We start from the raw sequence: 24,265 nt of genomic DNA, 5'->3' as shown, positions 1-24,265 counted from the left end.
TCCAGAGGAAAAAAAAAAGTTTGGCTGCTTGATCAGACCTTCCTCCAGACTCTATAGCAAAGATTCATCCCCCTACCAAAACTCTTCATGCCCATGAATTCTCCAAGGCCTGCCCACTACCAGGATGCTTTACCCATCTGATCCTAAAGCTTTCATACCATCTTTGCCTGACTTACACTTAATTCTACATATTTAAACTTTTTTTATTGTTAAATAAAAGTTACAAATGCCTGACATACATTTTTTCCTTATACACATAAAAATGCACAAACCATAGAGAAATTACTTACCTGATAATTTTGTTTTCCTTACTGTAGACAGATGGACTCAGGACCAATGGGTTATGTGTTCCCCTGCTAGCAGATGGAGACAGTTAGGTTTCAAAGCTGAAATCACCCTAGATATAACCCTGCAGTGACCTGAGTTGACCTCAGCCATTCAGTATTCTCTTCAAAAAGCCATTGTGGATATATTATTGAAGAACTTGATTAGAATTTGGATACAACTTGATTAAAAACTGCAACTGACCTTAACCAACATAAGAGCTGAATCCCAGCAATACTATAGATGCCCTTAACTAGGGATAGGGCAACGGCTTACCCTCTAATCACATGAAATCGAGGTTTGCCTCATGGGTAATTCATTGGCGCCTCTACTGGGCAGCAGTGGGCGGGATGCTGAGTCCATCTGTCTACACTAAGGAAAACAAAAATTATCAGGTAAGTAATTCTCCATTTCCTAGCATGTAGCCAGATGGACTCAGAACCAATGGGATGTACAAAAGCTACTCCCAAATGGGGCAGGAGGCTGCCCGTGGTCTGTTTAGCACTGACCTCCCAAAGGCTGCGACTTCCAGGGCCTGGACATCCAGGCGGTAGAACCTGGAGAAGGTGTGTAAGGAGGACCACATCGATGCTTGACAGATGTCGGCGGGAGACAGTAGTTTAGCTTCCACCCAGGATACTGCCTGGGCCCTGGTAGAATGAGCTTTAACCTGGAGAGGTAAAGTCTTCCCTGCCTCTACATAAGCTGCACTGATTACTTCCTTGATCCAGCGAGCTATGGTAGCTCACGAAGCCGCTTTGCAGTTTCTCTCTCCCTTGAAGAACAAACGAGCGATCTGTCTTGCGCACCGGTTCTGAACGTTCCAGATACCGCACTAAAAGTCTACCGATGTTTAGATGACGAAGAAAGCGGTAGTCTTCCAAGTCCTTGTGTCTATCTAGGGACGGTAAGGAGATGGTTTGGTTCAGGTGAAACACCGAGACTACCTTTGGTATTAAGGAGGGGAAGGTGTGAAGCTGTACTGTTCCTGGAGTAAATTGAAGGAATGGTTCCCGACAAGACAGTGTCTGTAGCTCAGAGATGAGACAAGCCAAGCATATTGCCACCAAGAATAGAGTCTTTAGTGTTAATAGACGTAGCGACAGACTGTCAGTGGTCTGAAGGAAGGCCCTGCCAAAAGGTCCAGTAATCGATTGAGGCTCCATAGGGGGACCGGCAACTTTAAGGGTGGTCAGAGATGTTTAACCCCTTTTAGGAAATGGGCCAAGTTCGGATGCACAGACAGACGGATTCCATTCACCTTGGCCCTGAAGCAGGAGAAGGCTGCCACCTGGACTTTCAGAGAGTTGAGGGACAATCCTTCGCTCAGGCCATCCTGTAAAAATTCCAGGATAATGGTGATCTTGGCCATTCACAGAGAAACCCCATGCTCCCCGCACCAGGCCTCAAAAATTCTCCAGATCTGTATGTATGCCAGGGACATCAAAAACTTCCACGCACAGAGCAACTTAGCAATCACGTCCACAGAATATCTGTGCTTTGTCAGGTGATTTTCTCAAGGGCCAGATCATGAGAGAATCTTGTTTGATCTTTGTGAAAAATTCTACTTTGCTGGAGAAGATCCCTGTGCAGGGGGAGGCAATGGGGACTCTCCACGAGAAGCCTTCACATGTCTGCATACCACGGGTGCCTGGGCCAATCTGGGGCCACCAGAAGGACTAATCCTCTGTGGTATTATATCTTGCAGATGATCTAGCCTAGTAGGCGCCATGGAGGGAAGGCATACAGTAATTCCTCCTCTGGCCAGGTCTGGAGAAGGGCATCAATCCCTTGGGAGCGCTGATCTCATCTGTGACTGAAGAGCCGGGGAACCTTCGCATTGTGAGATGTAGCTAGTAGATCGAAAAATGGGAGGCCCCAGCGATCTACTAGGAGCTGGAAGGCTCTGGTCAACAAAGTTCATGCCCCTGGGTCCAGGCTTTCCCTGCTGAGTAAGTTTGCTCTGATGTTGTCTTTTCCCTTGATCTGGGAGGCCGAGCTCCCTTGCAGGTTTAACTCCACCCAGTCCATAAGGAGGTCTCTTTTCAGAGACACTTGGTGGCTCTTGGTTCCTCCCTAGTGGTTGATGTAGGCTACTGTTGTGTTGCCCGACATCACATGGATTATTCAGCCCTTGAGCCTGTGATTGAACTGCAGGCATGCTAATCTGACCACCCACGCTTCCAAGCAGTTCATGTTCCCGTTCGCCTCTTCCTGGGTCTATCACCCCTGGGTTGTCAGTTCCTGACAGTGAGCTCCCCACCCTCAGAGGCTCAGGTCTGTCGTGAGGACAATCCAGCTTGGTGGGGAGAGGCTTACACCCTTGCTTAGGTGGACTTCCTGTAGCCACAACTGGTGCCGAGAGCATACTTCCATCAGTAGGTGGAAGCAAAATCGAGTAGTCTTGAGACAGTGGGTTCCAGCGTGACAGTAGGGAGTGTTGGAGAGACTGCATGTATGCCCCTTGCCCACGATACTACTTCCAGGGTTGATGCCATGAGGCAAAGGACCTGGAGATACTCCCAAACCCTGGGGCGCATTGTGTTCATCAACCTATACACTTGGTCCACTAGTTTCCTTCTACTCGAGGGAGTGAAGAAGACCTTGTCCTGCTTGGTGTCAATTCAGGCCACCAGGTATTCTAAGGAATGGGAGGGCTTGAAGCTGCTCTTGTCCATGTTCATGACCTAACCAGGTTCCTGTAGGAGAGAGCTGACCCTGCTGGTCATGTGGAGACTCTCTTCCAATGACTTTGCTCGGATCAGCCAGTCGTCCAAGTAAGGGTGCACCAGGATCCCTTCTTTCCTCAGTGCCACTGCCATGACCACCATAATTTGAGTATGTTTTGAGGGCAGTTGCTAGGCCAAAGGGCAATGCCCGGAACTGGTAATGGCAGCCCAGTAGCGCAAAGTGCAGAAAAACTCTGGTTGTTTTGACTGATTGGAATATGAAGGTAGGCCTCAGAGAGGTTAAGAACTCTCCTTGGTTCCACTGCCATTATGATGGTGTGAAGGGCTTCCATGTGGAAGTGAGCTATCCACAGGTGACTGTTGATGCTCTTGAGGTTCAGGATGGGTCAGAAAGAACCCTTTTTCTTGGGTACGATGAAATAGATGGAATAACACACCATATTTACTTGGGGTATAGGTACTGGAGTTATAGCCCTCAGACTGAGGAGCCATATCAGTATGGATTCCACTGCCAGTTTCCTGTGCTAGGAATGGCAAGGTATATTCAAAAAACTGCTTCACCCTTGTGTAACACCTAATCAAAAATCTCACATAACACTGGTATTATACTGGAAGGATCCAGCAAATGAAGTGAAATGGACCATTCAACCAGACCTCATACACCTTAACCCGAGCTTAAATCAAAAATGCCCTGGGTAGATACCACATATTTTGAAAGGCTTATGTGCATTGTGGTTCTAATCATTGGTCGTTGGTTGTAAGGTTCAATGGCATTGCATTCTTAATTTTTCGACGCGGCTCGCGTTTCTTTTTTGCTTCTTCAGGGGCTCTTAGTAAGTTGTCTGTAAATACAAACGCTGTATTAAACCCTTCACAAGGGTGAAGCAGTTTTTTTGAATATATAGTGTTAAATTATACTGCCTAAATGGATCCCAAACTAAAGGAAACGTTCAGCTTCTCAGCAGATTATATATCGAGCATGTTACAGGGTCAACCCCTTTTGACTGAAGAAACTACAACTCCCAAAGTGGATTTTGAAACATCTTACAATGATTTACAACAGCAATTGATTCGTTTCGAACTTCATTCAGCGACATTGATTCAATACTTACGCCAACAGATTATCCCGCGTGGTCTAAGGATCAATAAAGCTCCTCTTGTATATCAAGATGATGAATCATTTATGAGTAAGTGGATTGCAATTTTAAATAAGTGTTCCATAGATTTGATGACACTTATAGTGGAACGTACGAAAATATCAATTGATGAAACAACGGTACAAATAATAGAGCTTCAAGAAAAAATTACACAAGAGACATCATCAGAACAAATGGAACAAATGATTCAAAAAAATCAGGCAGCTTTAGATGAGTTCCGTACCTCGATGAAACAATTTAAGATAAATAAAATCCATCAAGATGAAGATGACTATGCTTCAAACAATGTATATCGTTGGCTGAATAAAGATAAAGAGAAGGAGAAAGAGAAAACAAAGAATAAATCGTCGGAGGGAAGACGAGTCACTTTTGCCAGTTCAGATAGTTTAAGCAGTTCAAGTAGTTCTGATGAAGGTTCATCCTCCAAATATTCGAAGAGGGGTACTGGAAATCGCCCCCCTTTTTTAAACAGAGGGAGAGGACGAAATCGATGGCGATCCCAACGCAAAGCTTACCATCAAGACCCAGTAACACAGGCACACGCTCAATGGGAGGGACCGCAAACCAGGTCCAAAACACAACAAGCTCCGCCGTAATAAACATTTCCCATTATAAATTGACAGAGGCGCAGGAGCAGATTTTAAATTGTGGGTTATCTTTTGTGCCATCTAACTCCCATAAAGCGTTTGAAAGCCGAATTTCTATGGCTCGATTTATTAGGAAACTTCAGATCAAGTTATATTGTGCAAACAACGACTTTCCATCAGATAAAGTCTCAGTGGTCAGACCTAAATCATCGTGGATGCCTCCGGGACCCATAGATCCTAAGATTGCTATATTTAGAGACCTAGTATTAAATGACCTTGGTAAAATGGAATCCTCGTCTGGGAAATCATATAACAATGTTTCAACGCATCATAAATTGGCTTTAAAAACACTAGCAAATAATGATGCCATTATAGTAAAACCTGCAGATAAAGGGGGAGGCATCATTATTCAAGACAAACTCCAGTATGTGCAGGCATTACAGGACCAATTGGCAGATACCAATTATTATCGATTATTAGAAGAGAATCCCACTGAAGAATTACAGATGATCATAGATCATTATTTAGAGGAAAAAGAAACTCCTTTTCTCACACGGAAAGAAAGACTCTTTTTGAGGGTACAGCATCCAAGAACGCCAGTACTTTATGGCATTCCGAAAATTCATAAATCGATGACTAATCCCCCGTTAAGGCCGATTGTGTCCAGTAATGGGTCTTTACTGGAACCGCTAGCAATTTTTCTTAACAAGTTCCTGCAACCACACGTAGAAAAAATGAAATCTTACGTGAAGGATACAACCCAAACATTGAAAAAACTGAGTGAATTTAAACATCAATCGGATCAACTTTTTTTGACGTCGTTAGATATGATATCACTATACACTAACGTGTCACAGTCAGTGGCTCTGGAAGTCATTGCTGAAACTTTGGAAAACCATTTACCATCAAGAGTCCCAGTACCTTTTCTGATGAAAATAGCAAAATTAGTTCTTAAAAAAAAATTTTTTTGTTTTCAAGCACAATACTATTTACAGATCCACGGAATAGCGATGGGGTCTTCAGCGGCCCTATCAATTGCTAATTTGGTTATGGATCGTTTAGAACGTCATTTCATATATGGATCAATTTATTTTCAACATATTCCATTCTGGATTCGTTATATAGACGATTTATTGTTTTTTTGGACGTCAGATGAGGGGTTGTTAAAACAATTTATTATCTGGCTTAACACAGTTGATCATGATTTAAAATTTACTTCTCAGTATAATACAGAACAAATCAATTTTTTGGACATTCAAATACACATTCAAAATAAAAAAATTGTCACCACTATTTTCCGAAAACCATCAGAGAGAAACAACTTATTGCGATTTAACAGCTGTCACCCCACAGCGTTTAAACGAGGATTACCGGTGAGTCACTTTTTTCGATTAAAACGGATTTGTTCAGATCGGCGGGACTTTAAAAATCAAGCCGGAATATTGGCATATAGATTTTTTGAACGTGGATACCCGTTTGATGCCGTTCACAAAGCCTAGCGACGAGCTAAACATTCTGACAGATCATCCCTTTTGGAATATCAGACACGCAAACAAGACTGCCCAGATGTGTGCGTGTTACAACATTCTGATAAATCCAAATTTATTGTCCAGAGCATAAAACGACATTGGCATGTATTACAATTACATTCTTCCATTTTTTCTGATTTACCTTTATTTTCATACTCTCGAGGAAAAAACATCAAAGAACATATTGTTCGTGCAAATACCACCCATACCATTTCAATGAGTGAAGGTATACATAGTACGTGTGGAGCATGTGACATGTGTGAATCAGCAATCGTAGGGACGGAATGGTGTCATCCCAATACAGGACGGAGATTCAAGAAATGGTGTCATACAAATTGTCTGTCTTCCAATGTCGTATATGTTATCCAATGTACCTGTCCGTTAATTTATGTTGGACGCACAAAAAGAGCGATCAAGGTTCGCTTACGAGAACATCGTAGTAGACTTAACACCTCAAATTTGGAAGCTCCAATGGTCAAACATTGTATTGACAGAGGACATGCATTTCAAAATCTTAAATGGACAATCCTTGATCAAATTATTCAGTCAGAGGACAGCGGAGATAGCTCTTTCAAACTCAACTTTATTGAACAGAAATGGATTTTTACATTACAAGCAGTCTCCCCTAGGGGGATTAACGAGGCCATTGATTGGACCACATTGGTCTAACGTGTGAGAGTTTACAACGTCATGACGTTAGTTTGCTGTCAGAACTTGGACCGCTCCGATTGGTTGGGATATGATTCGTGAGTCGGTTTAAGAAGCCGCCGGGTTAACTTTACAAAATGGAGGAACAGCTGATCTGTAGGCTGTGGAAGTCGGGAGACATAAGTTATACAATTGATGTATGGATAAATAGCAAGTATATTTTATAATTGTTTTTCCAAACTGCATTGTTTAATACAGCGTTTGTATTTACAGACAACTTACTAAGAGCCCCTGAAGAAGCAAAAAAAGAAACGCGAGCCGCGTCGAAAAATTAAGAATGCAATGCCATTGAACCTTACAACCAACGACCAATGATTAGAACCACAATGCACATAAGCCTTTCAAAATATGTGGTATCTACCCAGGGCATTTTTGATTTAAGCTCGGGTTAAGGTCAGGAATGGCAAGGTGACATGAACCTATCCAGAGGAATATTGCAAAATTCCAGAGCCTAACCTTCTCGTATGATGATGTCTAGCAACCATTTGTCCAACGTGATCTCGACCCACCGCTGATAAAAGAGGGATAGTCTGCCCTCTAGCTCCTCGTCCCACGGATGGGTCAGCCCAACTTCATTGGGGAGTTTGGGTCGAACCTGAGCCTCAACCTCTTTTTGGTTGTTGGTTCTGAAAGGACTGAAACCTTCCCGAGGGCCAAAGTGACTGAAATGACAAGTTTCTGTATGGCTGGAAGCCCCTGGTTCTGACCCCTCATGGGTGAGAAGCACTGTGACCCCTTTCTAATCTTCTGGTAGCTGGGGTACTGAAGATTCACCCCACTTACTGGCTAGCTTCTCCAATTTACTTTCAAATAGCAGGGAACCCTTAAAGGGCAACTTTGAGGTTCACCCAAGAGGTTGCATCCACTGACCAATTTTGCAAACATAGCTGTCTTCTGACCTCCACCATTGAGGCTACTCCTCTAGCAGAGGCACACACCATGCCCAAGCTTAAATCTTCCAGGAAGGTTGAGGCAGGTTTGATTGCCTCTTTGGAGTGTGCCCTGGAGCTATCTGCCTCTCTTGAGAGAAGCAAACACAAGCGAGCCACCGAAGCACAACAGGAAGCGATATTCAGTGTCATTGCTATCGTGTCAAAAGCTTGCTTAAGGATGGATTCCAACCGCCTATCATGAGCAACCTTCAAGGCCGCTCCTCCCTCTACAGGAATAGTTGTTTGCTTCGAGACAGCACAGATCAAGGTGTCCACCTTCGGGAAATGCAGGTGTTCCTTGACCACTGGATCCAGAGAGAGTACAAGGCCTCCAAGGTGCGACCTCTTTAAAACTTGCCTTCAGGGCATCCCATTCCAGGTCAATCAACTCCTGGATGGCTTCCAGCACTGGGAAATAGCAAGAGGCTTTCCATAGAGACACCAGGATGGGGTTCTTCGTTGGCTCAGACATAGGGTCCATGCCCGGCCCTCCCAGAGTCTTCAGGGTCTGGGAGCCTAGGGCCGGTAATTCATCTCTGTGGAAAAATCGAAGCATGGTCTGGTATGACTCCAGGCCTGGAGAGATTTCCCCATCCTCCAATGAGTCCCCCGTCGTCGTCCGTGGTGTCTGGGTCCCTGTCAGGGATACCCTTGGTGAGGAGAGGAATGTCCAGAGGCCTGCTCACAGGGCTGAGAGGGTGAGGCCTTCCCTGCTGGGGCTCTGCCCAGGCAGGAGCAGGGGCTGACTGCACATGAGCAAAGGCTTGGAGGCCCTGGAAAAATTCCAACCAAGAGAAGACTGCTGGGTCCATATTTGGCCCAGGAGGCACCGGGGTAGGCACCACTGAACTGCCCTCTCCCAGGGAGGATGCAGCCCCGGAATTGCTCAGGTCCGGGGTGCTGAAAGACAAGGTCATGGCTGACCCATCCTCTGAGATGGACCGGACTTGGAAAAGTTCTGAGAGTCCAGCCCTCCCTGGTCCTCCTCACAGTGCTGACACAGGCAGGATTCCAGATCAGACTGTGCGGTGCAAAGGGAGTGTCGTCTGAGCTTCTTTGCCGCAGAGGCCATAACTTCTGTAGCCTGTGTGTTTAGCTGGCTACTGCCTCTCAAGCGTGCACAAACTTGCCTCAGCGTGCATAGAACTAAGCTCCCTTATGGAGAAAGGTTAAATAAATTATGGTTCTTTAGCTTGGAAAAGAGATAACAGATGGAATATGATTGATATTTATAACATCATGAATAAGGTGGAATGGGTAAATAGGGAACAGTTATTTACTATTTCAAATAACCCTAGGAAAAGAAGACACTCCATGAAACTAGCAACCAGCAGATTAAAAAAAATACTTCCTATGATTTTATTTAAATCAGCACATAAGCAAACTATGTGACCTGCTGCCAGAGGATGTCAATGCAACTAACACAGCAGGTTCAAAAGAGGATTGGACAAGCTCCTGTAGGCAAATTCCATAAAACAGTTATTAGCCAGGTAGAACTTGAGAAAACCAGCGCTTATCTCTTGGTGTCATATACATGAAATAGATCATCTATTGGGGGATCTGCCAGGTAGTTGAGACCCAGAATGGGCACTGTCAGAGACAGAATGCTGGCCTCAATGGACCTTGGTTTCACCCACCATGGCACTTCTTAATGTTATGTTCTTATGAAAAACTTCCTTCTCAACCCTGCTTCCCTAGTCATCTCATATTCCAATAGCATTTCCTCCAATGCTACTATGAAGGTAGTCTCTCCTCTCTCTCCATGCCACCAAAATTCCTCTCTTTCCAAAGTAAAAAAAAAAAAGCCTAATAAATTTTTTTTTAAAGTTTCCCTTCCACAGTTAAAAGTGAAGGCTCACAAAAATCAACCCTTCAAGGGAAAGCTTAACCTCCTGACTTCTAGTTCTTCTCAGAAGTCCCCAATTTTTCCAAAAATGTTTGGATCATAGGGCATAGCCAAAACTGATATCCCATATTTCCTCTATGTTTTTTATCAGTATCTGGGCTAATTTAACTACATATATATAGTATGAATGCATACTTTATACTTCACTCTCTTTATACAGGATGTTCCTGCTTTTATCATTATGATTTATACTTAATGTACCTCACTTACACATACAGATATGAAGTATACACATTATTCATGTGTTCAATGTTGTCTCTGTTTATTGTGTAACCCATCTGTGCCTGCCCTTAGGAAAAGGTGGAATGTTTTATGAGTAAAATAAATAAATACATGCAGATCCAAAAGCATACTATGCTTTCCCTAGAAAGGTATAAAAAACTTCTGAATTGTATTTTTTTTTTAAATAAGAAATTACTTTTCCCTGTATTTATAAAGGTAGCTTGAGTTAAGTCTACTTATGTCTCTCCTATTTGTCTTAAGAACATAAGAAGTTGCCATACTGAATCAGTGTGAGAGTCCATCAAGCCCAGCATGGTTTCCAACAGTGGTCAATCCAGGTTATATGTGCCTGGCAAATACCTATATATTAAATAGATCCTATGCTATTGATACCAGTAATAAGCAGTGGCTATTGCCTATTTATTAATAGCAATTGACTTCTCCTCCAGGAACTTATCTAAATCTTTTATAAATCCAGCTACACTTAAAAGACCAGTGGCAGGAAAAGGCCAACAGCGCTCCATGATAATATCACAGGGCAAGGCCTATAAAAGGCCACTTGTGCATCTCCTCCTTGCCTCAGCAACAGGTCTCCCTACAGTCCTTATAGTTGCCTCAGTGGAACCCGCCTGCATTCTGAAGTTCCTGTGTTCCTTGTCCTCAGTTCCAGTAGTCTTCATTGTCCTTGCTCTTCAGTTTTTGAGGTCAGGTCTTCAGTATTCCACATCTCCTTGTCTGCCCACCTGTCCTACTCCTTACCTCCCTGTCCATCCATCCCACCTTTCCTTTGGACGGATGCTCAATATTGACCTTAGCTTGCTTCCTGGATTTCCTTTGAATGCCACCTGCCACTGACCATAGCCTGCTTTTTGATTCAACTGTACAACCCAGTGTCTTCAACAGTTCTTCTGACTACCAGCAGAGGCCCCATCTAAGTCTTGCCAGCCCCTGCACCCAAAGGCTCAACCCCCAGGGGACCACAGTCTGCTATAGACAAAGCTCCTATTGGGCCTCTGCCTCAACCGATTCCATTTTCCAACAGTGGGACCTGCAGGGCTCTATCCTGCAAATTGCACCAATTCTACCTCAGTCCAAGGGTCTACACCCACAACAGTAGTGACCAGACTTGCACACAGTATTCAAGGTGTGGTCTCACCTAGGTATAATTCAGAGGCATTAGGACATTTTCAGTTTTATTCACCATTCCCTTCCTAATTCGTAACATTATTCTTGCTTTTTTGACTGCTGCAGCACACTGAGCTGACAATTTCAATGTACTATCCATTATGATGCCTAGATCTCTTTCCTGGGTGGTAGCTCCTAATATGGAACTATGTAACTATGGGGAATTTTTCCCTGTATGCATCATCTTGCACTTGTCCACATTAAATTTCATCTGGCATTTGGACGCCAAATCTTCCAGTCTCGCAAGGTCCTCCTGCAATTTATCACAATCTGCTTGTGATTTAGCTACTCTGAATAACTGTGTCATCGGCAAATTTGATCACCTCACTTGTCATATTCCTTTCCAGATCATTTATAAATATATTGAAAAGCACCGGTCCAAGTACAGATCCCCGAGGCACTCCACGGTTTACCTTTTTCAACCCTATTTTTTGATCTGCACATTCTGAGCATTTTACTTTTATGTCTTAGAGGTCAGTTTGAAACATGGCAGCCAATACAAGCTTTGCAAATATTGAAGAAAAGGATTTCTGTTTACTTCTGGATGCTGTGTAAAACATATATAAAATACAATTTAATCATATTCACTTGCATATGTATTTCAACATCACTGATAATTGAATAAAAGTACAAAGTAAGAGTATAATTTTGTAACTGTGCAGGTAGGGGTGAAGTCTGCATGTAGCTATTATACACTTACTTTACCCCACATTTTTCAAAGTGAACTTATTCAAATGTTTGCTTTTAAAATACTCAGGTAAATGCCCTTCACCAATCACATTACCCGTGTTTTCTCTTCAAAAGGCGTAACTTGTGTGAGTTACATTTTTATTTTCAAAAGTACGCACATAAGTTATGTGTTTCTGTCTCAGCTCTGCTTACCTGATACGCCTATCTCCTGCCTGTGTGTATACAAACAGAATTGTGTGCATATTTTTCTGTGCACTGAGCCCTGAAGTAATTTATAAAAGCCATTCACTCCCATAAAACTGAAAATGCATTGTAGTTCTTCATCCTGCTTTTATGTAGATAATTTTACTTACTTTTGACCAAACTGCAGCTGATAGGGCAAGCAGAGGGCTAATTGACAGAATCACCAAAGTCAGCTTCCAGCCATATACAAATCCTATGATAATTCCAGCTAGGAAGGTTGCAAAAAATTGCACAAATATACAAATCTTGTCTCCAAGACCATCATGAATAGTATTAATGTCACTAAGGAAAAAAAAAAAGAGAAAGTTATTCATTAATCCAGTTCCTCGATACACATCCTGAATATGGATTCAAACACAGCACCCAAGCTAATGAAATCATCAATTTCTGTTCGGTATCTCACTGGTACATCTGGGCGTGTGTAATCACATACTGTTCCCATCGAGGGCAACAGTTCATGAGACGGCATTACGTTTCCCTCTTCTGTGCTGTTCATAATATCTTGGGGCAAGTACCAGACAGCTTCTGCCTCAGAGCAGAAAGTTAGTGGCCTCTCAGGGAGAAATCGAGTCAAGACACAATCTAAGGAGTTTGGATTTGTGTCCTTGTCTCCTCTGCTGATCATTCTTGCATCTACTGGAAATATTGCTCTACTAACAATTAATAGGGATGTAGATATATGGATACATTTAGGGCTAAAATTTTAAAAGCCCTGCGCGCGTAAATCCAGCCGGATTTACGCGCTCAGTGGACTTGCGCGCCGGTGCGCCTATGTTGCATAGGCTGCCAGCGCGCACAAAGCCCTGGGACGTGCGAAAGTCCCGGGGCTTTGCTTGGGGGGCGTGTCGGGGTGTGACAGAGGCCTCCGAAGCAGCCCCCGGGCCGGAGAATGGCACGCCGGCAGCCAGCCGGAGCGCGCAAGTTACGCCTGCAAGGCAGGCGTAACTTTTGACAAAGGTAGGGGGAGAAGCCGGGGGGGGGGGGGGGAGGGCTGGAATAAAGTTCCCTTCAAGGCCGCTCTGAAATCGGAGCGGCCCTGAAGGGAACGAGGAAAGCCATCGGGGCTCCCCTCGGGCTCAGCGCGTGCAAGGTGTACCCCCGTGCATGCGCCGACCCCTGATTTTATAACATGCGCGCGGCAGTGCGCACATGTTATAAAATCGGGCGTAGATTTGTTCACGCCGGGTTGCGCGAACAAATCTACGCCCGCGCGTATATTTTAGATCTGCCCCTTTATGTCTGACTTCAGTAAAATTATGGTATTTGTTAAACTTTATTCCTGCATTAATTATACAAAACATTCTTATATAGACATGGGTTTCATTCATTTGCAAAACTATTAGGAATAAACTAGAACCTAGTAAAAATGCATTAATGGTTATCCATTTCATAAAAGCTTAATTCTCAATAATCATGACTGAGGATTCACAATTGGTGACTATGAATTAGTTATGAAAACTCTTCCTATCACACGTGACCAATGAGAATAAGCCTTACATCTAACTGCCAATCATTATGGGGATGATTTTGTAAGAGCCCACCTAAAATTTAAATCAAATGAACACATACGTTACACCAGTTTTCAATGGGAACGTGGACGCATATTTTCCCCTGAAAGTTCTCCCACCAGAACTGCCAGCACACTTTTACCTCTGCTGATTTGTACACAGATTTCTTTTTGTGGGGGCAGAGGGTGGCAAAATTTCCACCCATGCTAAAGTATGAGAAGAGAAAATCCCTCCCCAACTCCAACCTCCGAAATGTCTCAGATTACTACAAGTAAACTACACCCATATGGGCTACATGCTCAAAAAAAAAAAAAAAAAAAAAAAAGTTTACCTTCATATCCAGTGGGCAATTTTATAACAGGCCATGTCTGCGGGTAAAGTGCTGTTTGCCTGCTAAATGCCCTTTGAAAAATTACCCTCTGTGGAGGTTGTTTTCAGAGAGGGCACAATCTGCGGGTATATTTTACCCTCAGGTTTCACTCTGATTTTCAGAGACATAATACTTTGAAAATTACCTCAGGAAGATTGCCTGCACACATTTACGCATGGTATATGTGCTGGCACTTTCTGGCAAAAGTTACTGGCACGCCTTTTATAATTAAAAAAATATTTGGGTAATTCCAAACTCCTCCCTATCCCTGTCTCAGGAAGGCCTTTCTGTAATGCAGGTAAAAAAACAAAAAAAAAAACAAAAACCTGCATACCAGCTGAATGTGCATTTTATCTGCATATTGGGTAGGCAATCTTATAAAATCCCATTTGCCCAGGTAAATCAATGCTTTATTCACAGAAACAGCTTTAAAAAAAAAAAAAAAAGAAGAAGTACCCTCCCTTCATATTCTCTTTGTACTACAATGGATGTATTTGTGGATGTGCACAAGAGAAAAAACAAAAAATTTAAGGAAAATGAGCATTGTTCAATTTTTCTTTTTTGAAATATAAATTCTTTGTGTCTCTCTGTATATCGTTGAACTTAATGGAAGTAAGGAGGCAACAGTGATACTTTTGTGTCATAAGTTAGTACAGTGCTGGTCACTACAAGGTTGTGGATGCCACTGTCCAATTCATAAGTCTCCCAAAGTAAGCTAAAGGAATCCCACAAGCAGTTCTGCTAGTTTCAAGAAATTAAACTGGTACAGAGATCTACAACTTTGGATGATCAGTGATTTAAAATTGATTTAAAGTTATAACATAGTTCATTGCAACACGGGTCATAAAAGTTACAGAAAAAAAGCTGTTTCCATGAATGAAAAATAAAGAAGTTTACATTAAAAGTAAGTTGTTTATCAGCATGAGAATGGCTTTGACCTTGATCTGAGAAGCTTGGGCTACAGGTTAATAATATTCTTACTCTGTCAGCCTGGTGTTCAGTGTTCCAATCTGGTTTGTGTCAAACCAGGCCATCTCCTGGTGGAGGACTGCAGAGAAAAACTTGTGGCGAATTCTTTTTGTCTGTCTTGTAGCAGCAACTAAAAATGTCCAAACTTGAGCTGTACTTAATACCAATACAGCAAAGCCGATTCCAACATAATAGTAAGCAAACCTGTTTCACAGAGCAAAGGTTTAGATAAATCAGTAATATGATTAAAATATGAAACAATTGTTGCCAAATTATTATTATGTATTCAATATGGGTCAGAAGTTCAGATATAGACAAGAATAGTAGTATTTCAGTTTTACAAAATGCACACTAACATACAGTATGTACAAGGTAAACATATATGCTAGAAAGAGAGTAAAGTCATACAAGAACAAAAATGCACCTGTCCAAAAGTAAAAATGTTGTCATACATTAAGATGGAAATCAACTTCAGGAGTCTTGTGTTTATCAACTGATAACTACTGGAATGGAGAATTAAAGAAGAATGTAATTGTTAGAGATGCGAATCGTGTGCCCGATCGTCTTAACGATCGGGTTCGGCTGGAGGGAGAAAAAAAAATCTGATCGCTGGAGATGTGAATCGGAATCGGTTCCGATTCACATCGTTAACTTTTTTTTTTTTTAGTGAGGCCCGACCCTTTAAAATTGACCCCTTACCTTCCCCCACCCCCCCAAAACTTTTTACGAGTACCTGGTGGTCCAGTGGGGGCGCGGGGACCGATCTCCTGCTCTCGAGCCATTGGCGCCATTTTGACTCCCACTCAAAAATGGCGCCGATGGCCCGATTAAAAAAAAATCCACCCGACCCTTTAAAGATGACCCCTTAGCTTCTCCCACCCTCCCGATCCCCCCAAAACATTTTTAAATTACCTGGTGGTGGTCCCGGGAGCGATCTCCTGAGAACGGGAGAGGATTTAGGGGTTGTTTGGGTGTGCTGGTTTTCCCGCCCTCCCCCCAAATAACTGTCGTTAGTAGACACTAACGGGAGTAACGATTTTTCACGAAAAATTGTGAAAATTTCTATTGTATCGCGCACTGTACCGATTTTTGACTATTTAAAAAATATCAGATGATTTTTTTTAAATTGTCAAAAAACGATTCACATCCCTAGTAATTGTGACTTGTCTTGGACAGGCAGAGTCATATGGAAACATAATGAGGATAATTTTCAAAGCCATTTATCTCATGTGAATAAATAGTGATTTACTGGAGTAAATTGGTCACATCAACATAGCTGAAAATATGCAAATTGAAACAATACGCATACTTTAATTGTACTTAGTGAAAGCATTTCTGGAAGTGCAAAGGAAAACATGCATAAAGGTGAATTTTCAAAACATTACGGGGTCGATTTAAAAGCAGCGTGCGCCAGTCTATGTGCAACGCGTGCAGTTCTTGGCATGCACACATGGCGCGCTGATTTTATAACGTGCATCTCCCCGCACATATCATAAAATGTGATATCTGCACGCACATATATCTGGATTTCAACATCTGCATGTGCGGATGGCTCGCAACGCGCGCAATGCAGGGAGGGGGATTTTAAGTACACACAGAGATGCGATTGGGCCCAGACCAGCTCCCTCCCAGTCTGCTCTAATTAAGGAGTGGACTGGGAAGGAACTTCCCTAACCCTCCTACATTTTCTCCTCTCCTCCCTGACCCCTAACCTAAACTTTACTATCCCCTATTTTTTTTTCCTTTCCATACTTATTGCTTTCTTCTGGCCCGGCACTTAAGCACATAATGGGGGTTATGCGCGTGGCTGGGTCCTTTCTAAAATGCGTGCGGCACATGCAGGGCCCAGCCATGTGCGTAACCCCCGATTTTTACATGTGCGGGCCTTTTAAAATTGGCCCGTACATGCATAAAAATTAGCATATAAGCCTGTAAATAGCCTTTACTCACTCATTCCATATTTTATGGAAAGTTCAAAATGTGTACATATTTTCACTTTCACACACATACATCTATGCATGTAAAAAAAGGAGCAGTCTAGAGGCAGGCCCGGATAGGGCCCCGAGTTATTTGCATAAGTTGCTATTTTACACCTTACTCGTGTATTTTTACATCTGCCAATTATATGTGGTAAGTCATATCAATCGAGAAATTACTTATCTGATAATTTAATTTTCCTTAGTGTAGATAGATGGACTCAGGACCAGTGGATAATGTGTTTCTCTGCTAGCAGATGGGAGAAGGATTCAGATTTCAAAACAGACGTCACCCTAGATATACACCTGCAGTGACCTCAGCTCTTCGAAAAGCCATTGTGGACATATATAATCAAAGAACTTGATTAAACCCTTGGTTAACAAAAACTTTATTAAAAACCGGAGACCGCCAGTGTACTCAACCAAAATAAGTACCGAAACCAGCCATACTGTGGATGCCCTGAACTAGGGGTAGGGCAATGGCTTACCCATATTCATATGGAATTGTGGTTCGCCTCATATGCGATTCATTGGCACCTCTCCTGGGCAGCTATGGGTGGGATGCCGAGTCCTTCTGTCTGTCTACGCTAAGGAAAATGAAATTATCAGGTAAGTAATTTCTCCATTTCCTAGTGTGTAGCCAGATGGACTCAGAACCAGTGGGATGTACAAAGCTACTCCCAAATGGGGGCGAGAGGCTGCCTGTGGTCCCATTAGCACCACCCTTGCAAAGGCCCCATCCTCTTGAGCCTGGACATCCAGGCAGTAGAACCTGCAGGTGGTGTGTAGAAGACCACGTAGCTGCTTGACAGATCTCAGCGGGCAACAGTAGCTTAGCTTCCGCCCAGGATACTGCCTGGGCCCTAGTAGAAAGCTTTACCTGAAGGGTTAAAGGCTTCCCTGCCTCTACATAAGCTACCCTGATTATTTCCTTGATCCAGCATGCTACAGTAGCTTGCAAAACTGCTTCGCCCTGTTTCTTCCCGCCGTGAAGAATAAACAAGAGATCTGTCTTGCATACCGGTTCAGAGTGCGCAAGGTACCGCACTAGGAGTCTGCCAACATTTAGATGGCAAAGAAGGTGGGAGTCTTGTGTGTCCATGTGTCCCTCTGGTGATGGTAAGGAGATGGATTGATTCAAGTGAAACTCCGAGACCACCTTTGGTAAGAAGGAGGGGACCGTGTGAAGCTGTACTGTTCCTGGAGTAAAATCAAAGTAATGGTTCCCGACAGGATTGTGCCAGTAGTTCAGAGATGCGATGGGCCGAGCATATCGCCACCAAGAATACCGTCTTTAGTGTTAATAGGCGTAGCGACAGTGCATCGGTCTGATGGAAGGTCCTGCTAGGAAGTCCAATACTAGATTGAGGTTCCATAAGGAGACCAGCCACTAAGGGGGAGAGTTGGAGTTGTTTAACTCCTTTTAGGAAATGGGCCAAGTCTGGATATGCTGACAGGCGGTTTCCATTCACCTCAGCCCTGAAGCAGGAGAGGGATGCTACCTGGACTTGAGGGACAACCCTTTCTTCAGGCCATCCTGTAAGAATTCCAGAATCATGGGGATCTTGGCCGTTCACAGGGGCACCCCGCAGCCCTCACACCAGGCTTCAAATATTCTCCAGATCTGTGTGTGTATATATGCCAGAGACATTGAAAACTTCCAAGAATAAAGCCAGGTGGTGATCATGGCCACCAAGTAACCACGCTTCTTTAGGCGAGCCCTCTCAAGGGCCAGACCATAAGAGAGAATAGAGACGGATCTTAGTGAAGAATCGGGCCATGCTGAAGAAGGTCCCTGTGTAGGGGGAGGCACAGAGGACTCCTCACGAGGAGCCTTCACATGTCTGCGTACCACGGGTGTATGGGCCAATCTGGGGCCACTAAGAGGACTAAACCTCAGTGGTGTTCTACCTGGCGGATGATCTTGCCCAGTAGAGTCCATGGGGGGGGGGGGGGGGGAAGGCGTACAGTAAGTTCTCCTCTGGCCAGGTCTGTACAAGGGCGTCGATCCCTTGGGTGTGCTGATCTCATCTGTGACTGAAGAACTGGGGGAACTTTCGCATTGCGAGATGTGGCCAGTAGATCCATGGCCGGGAAGCCACAGCAATTTACTAGAAGCTGGAAGCCTTTGGTCAACAGCATTCATTCCCCCGGGTCCAGGCTTTCCCTGCTGAGGAAGTCCGCTGTGACATTGTCTTTTCCCACAATGTGAGAGTCAGAGATCCCTTTGTAGGTTTAACTCTGCCCATTCCAAAAGGGGATCTATTTCCAAAGACATCTGATGGCTCTTGGTTCCTCCCTGGCAGTTGATGTAGGCAACAGTTGTTGTGTTGTCTGACATCACCTGGATCACTTGCCACTAGAGCCTGTGGCTGAACTGCAGACATGCTAGTCTGACTGCTCGAGCTTCCAGGTGATTTATGTTTCAGTTTGCCTCTTCCTTGGTCCATTGTCCCTGGGCTATCAGCTCCTGACAGTGGGCTCCTCACCCTTGTAGGTTCGCATCTGTCGGGAGAATGATCCAGCTCGGTGGGGATAGGCTTACGTCCTAGCTTAGGTGGATTTCCTATAGCCACCATTAGAGCTGAGAGCATACCTCCATTGGTAGATGGAGGCAAATAGAGTAGTCTTGGGACAGTGGGTTCCAGCGTGACAGTAATGAGCGTTGGAGAGGCCGCATGTGAGCCCTCGCCCACGGTACTACTTCCAGCATTGATGCTATGAGGCTAAGGACCTGAAGATAGTCCCACACCTTGGGATGCATTGTGGTTGTCAACCGGTGTACTTGGTCCATCAGTTTCCTCCTCCTTGGGGGAGGAAGGAAGACCTTGTTCTGCTTGGTGTCGATTCGGGCCCCCAGGTACTCTAAGAAATGGGAGAGCTTGAGGATGCTCTTTTCCATGTTCACGACCCAACCAAGTTCTTGTAGGTGAGAGCTGACCCTGCTGGTCACCTGGAGGCTCTCTTCCACTGACTTCACCCAGATCAGCCATTCATCCAACTAGGGTTGCACCATGATCCCTTCTTTCCTCAGTGCTGCCATAATTTTGGAGAATGTTCTGGGAGTGGTTGCCAGACCGAAGGGTAATGCCCGGAACTGGTAATGGCAGCCCAGTACCACAAAGCGTAGGAAGCACTGGTGGTCTTGATGGACTGGAATATGAAGGTAGGCTTCAGCGAGTTCCAGGGAGGTTAAAAACTCTCCCAGTTGCACTGCCATTATGACAGAGCAGAGAGTTTCCATGTGGAAGTGCAACAGCCGCAGATGACTGTTGACACTCTTGAGATTCAGGATGGGCCGGAATGAGCCCTCAGACTGAGGAGCTTATCAGTGTGGATTCCACTGCCAGTTTCTTGATCTGGAGGTGGCAAGGCGATATCATGAACTTGTCCTGACGGATGCTGTGAAATTCCAGAGCATAGCCTTCTCGTATGATGTCCAGTACCCATTTGTCAGACATGATCTTGACCCACCGCTGGTAGAAGAGGGAAAGTGGACCCCCTATCTCCTCTTCCCATGGATGGATCAGCCCAACTTCATTGGGAAGCTCAAGTTGAGCCTGAGCCAGAACCTGTCCCTCTTTTGGGCTGTCTATTCCGAAAAGACTGAGACCTCCCTGAGGGTCAAGGTGATTGGAACGACAGGTTTCTGTAGGGCAGGAAGTACTGAGAGCCCCCTGGTCTGACCCCTCATGGGAAAGGGGCGCTAATACCTCTTTTTCCTGTCTTCCGATAGTCGGGGCACTGAAGATTCACCCCGCTTACTGGCTAGCTTCTCCAACTTGCTTCAGAATAGAAGGGATACCTTAAAGGGCATCTTTGTGAGATTCACTTTGGAGGTTGCATCCGCTGATCAGTTCCGCAACGATAGCTGTCTTCTGGCCGCCACCACTGAGGCTACTCCTCAGGCAGAGGTATGCACTAGATCTGAGCTTGCATCTGTTAGGAAGGCTGCGGTGGGTTCAATCGCCTCTCCAGCATGCGCCCCCAAGCTATCTGCCTCTCTCGTGAGGAGCAAGCAGGAGCGAGCCACCAGGGAATAGCAGGAAGCGATCTACAGTTTTGTTGCTGTATCATTGAAGGCTTGCTTAAGGATGGATTCTAACCGCCTATCATGAGCATCCTTCAAAACCACCCCTCCCTCAGAGATGGTTGTTCACTTCGAGATGGCGTAGACCATGGCGTCCACTTTGGGGAAACACAGGCATTCCTTGACCACTGGTTCCAGAGGATACAGGGCTCCCAAGGCCCGACTTCCTTTAAAACTTGATTCTGGGGCATCCCATTCCAGGTCAATCAACTTCTGGATGGCTTTCAGCATTGGGAAACAGGAAGAAGCTTTACGAAGAGACACCAGGATGGGGTTCTTCTTTGCTTCCAGCATAGGGTCCATGCCTGGAACTCCCAGAGTCTTCAGGGTTTGGGAGACTAGGGGCGGTAATTCATCTCTGTGGAAGAAATGAAGCATGGTCTGGTATGGTTCCAGGCCTGGAAGGATATCCCCATACTCCAGTGGGTCCCTGTCATCATCCGTGGTACCTGGGTCCCTGTCAGGGATACTCTTTGTGAGGTGTGGCATGTTTCGTGGCCCGCAGGTGGGGCTAGTAGAGCGAGGCCCCTCCCCCCCATTGGGCAGGTGGGGAGGGGCCGGAACAAAGGCACCTCGGGCAGGGAAACATGCCACACCTCACCAAGAGTATCCCTGACAGGGACCCAGGTACCACGGATGATGGGGACTCACTGGAGTATGGGAATATCCCTCCAGTCCTGGAACCATACCAGACCATGCTTCAATTCTTCCACAGAGATGAATTACCGGGGCTGACTGCGCCTGAACAAAGGCTTGGAGGCCCTGAAAAGATTCCAACCAAGAGAAGGCCGCTGGGTCTATATTTGTCCTAGGGGGATCTGGGATAGGGGTCCCTGAATTTCCCTTGCCCAGGGAGGACACCATCCTGGAATTGCTCAGGTCCAGAGAGCTAACGGATAAGGTCATGGCTGATCTGTCCTCAGACTGGGATGGGCCAAGCTTGGAAAAGTTTTGAGAATCCAGTCTTCCCTGGGCCTCCTCACAGTGCTGACACAGACAGGATTCCAGATCAGACTGTGCGGCTCTTATATGGCAGGCTGCACAGAGAGAGTGTTGCCTGAACTTCTTTGCTGCCGGGGCCATAGCCTGTGTGGTTTGTGTGTTTAGCCGGTTATTATATATTGTGCATGCACCGACTCTCCTCGGCGCGCATGTGTGTATTTATTTATTTAAATAAATAAGTGTAAGCGGTCGGTTGTGTGCAAAGTTATGCAAGTAGTAATGTGTGCATTTACGTGCACGTTAGGCGCACAGAAGGCAGGCCTGCACTGCGTGTACTGATGGCTGAAGAGGGAAAAATGGCGCCGCACCAAACCGCACGCAAGATGGTGCCTCCGCAAATCGCCATGTGGCTAGTCGACCAAGTCAAGAACAGGGCCTAGCCCACTGGGGGGGCCGCTGAACCCGCTCAGACCCCTTCCCTCTCCTGAACGGAGATTGGGAGCAAAGTCGGTACGGCGTGCCGAGCAAGGAGAGCGGAGTAAAGACTTACCGAAGCCCTTCCAAGTCCTTGGATCAGAGGAGTTCTTCTCTACTTACCTGGTCTCAGCGCTTACCGGCTGAGTACAGGAATGGTCTCCAGCTGTGTGTGTTGGGGGGGGGGGGGGGGGGGCTATGGTCTTCACCGCCGCGCTTGGCTTCTGCACCCGCTGCCTTTCAGCTGCTTCAGCAGCTAAGTCCAAGCTGGGAACCGGCTACCAGACTAGGGCACACCTCTGAGGCATCTCGGAAATCGCCTTAGGAATTCTCAATTGGGGGGGGAAGGACCCTTAGGTATCATCGCAGGAGAGCGGGGCTCTATCTTCCTTTAAAATGAAGGTAAAAATGTGTTTGTGCTGCAATCCCACTAACACCGTGCTAGTGTGAGGATAGCGTCCGTATCTGCTAGGAGACAGAGAGATACTGGAGAGCTGAGGTCACTGCAGGGGTATATCTAGGGTGACGACAGCTTTGAAACCTAACTCAGTCTCCCATCTGCTGTGCTGAAAGTCCCTCGCTCTAGGCATGAAAGAAAGTGGCTGCGAGTCTTAAAGATAAGTGCAACAGTCTATTTTTCAAGACAGAGATTTAAAGAATCAGTCTCGTCTATGTTGTGATAAAAAATCTATTAATATGGGCTTCAAACCAATAAATTAATTCTGGAACAAATTTTCGGAATAGTGCGTAAGTTAGCAGTTGAAAAACTTTTGCTGCTGCAACGATTAACGAGTTGGTCAGCGGTTTTAAAGTGTATTCCTGCAGAAGCAATGCAAATAACAAACGAACTTTAATTACCACTCAAGCATTGTCATGTGGCAGTATTTATAACGCACTATATGAGGAATGAAAGATTATTTTCTTCAAGAATCAGAAGACATGTTTTAATCACAAAAAAATAAAAAAGAGACAAATTTGAAGACCCATGATTGAGTTTACTGGTTTTCAAAAAACTTGGTTAATTAACCTGTTTTACCAGTGCTGAGGTCTATGTTGTTACGCTTGGGCTCCGGTCAGGAGTCGTGAACACCACCCAGCAGGGTGGCTCCAGGTGGAGAGAGACAGGAATGGCTAGAAACAGTGTCTGGTTCCAGGCTGGGTCAGGGCAGGCAGCAAGTAGCAGTGTCTGGGTTCAGGCTGGGTCAGGGCAGGCGGCAAGTAGCAGTGTCTGGGTCTAGGCTGGGTCAGGGCAGGCGGCAAGTAGCAGTGTCTGGGTTCAGGCTGGGTCAGGGCAAGGCAGGTCAGAAGGCCCGTAGGCCACACACACACACACACACACACACACACAGGGCCCGTAGGCCACACACAATAAGCAGGGCAAGGCAGGTCAGAAGGCCCGTAGGCCACACACCGAAAGCAAGGCAAGGCAGAGAAGGCCCGTAGGCCACACACACACACAGAAGGCCCGTAGGCCACACACCGTAAGCAGGGCAAGGCAGGTCAGAAGGCCCGTAGGCCACACACCGTAAGCAGGGCAAGGCAGAGAAGGCCCGTAGGCCACACACACACACACACACAGAAGGCCCGTAGGCCACACATCGTAAGCAAGGCAAGGCAGAGAAGGCCCGTAGGCCACACACACACAGAAGGCCCGTAGGCCACACACCGTAAGCAGGGCAAGACAAGGCAAGGAATAAGGCCCGAAGGCCGCGCAAGGCAAGGCAAGGAATAAGGCCCAAAGGCCGCGCAAGGCAAGGGAAGGT

The 24,265-nt window shown here is 45.3% G+C and overlaps 1 protein-coding gene across 1 annotated transcript in view; it reads right to left on the bottom strand.

Annotated features, from left to right (window-relative positions):
* The window catches only part of LOC115084330 (multidrug resistance protein 1A-like), a 176,033-nt gene that overhangs the window by 118,516 nt on the left and 33,252 nt on the right, over nt 1-24,265 (bottom strand). Inside the window, exons 7-8 of the mRNA XM_029589047.1 lie at nt 15,033-15,224; nt 12,284-12,455 (exon numbers count right to left, since the gene is read on the bottom strand). Coding sequence (XP_029444907.1) covers nt 12,284-12,455; nt 15,033-15,224 — 364 coding nt within the window. The remainder of the gene's footprint in view (nt 1-12,283; nt 12,456-15,032; nt 15,225-24,265) is intronic.

This window comes from Rhinatrema bivittatum, chromosome 2 (assembly GCF_901001135.1).
Source record: "Rhinatrema bivittatum chromosome 2, aRhiBiv1.1, whole genome shotgun sequence".
NCBI lineage: Eukaryota > Metazoa > Chordata > Amphibia > Gymnophiona > Rhinatrematidae > Rhinatrema > Rhinatrema bivittatum.
The sequence above is the reverse complement of the archived record's forward strand: the minus strand, read 5'-3'. Positions and strand labels throughout refer to the sequence as shown.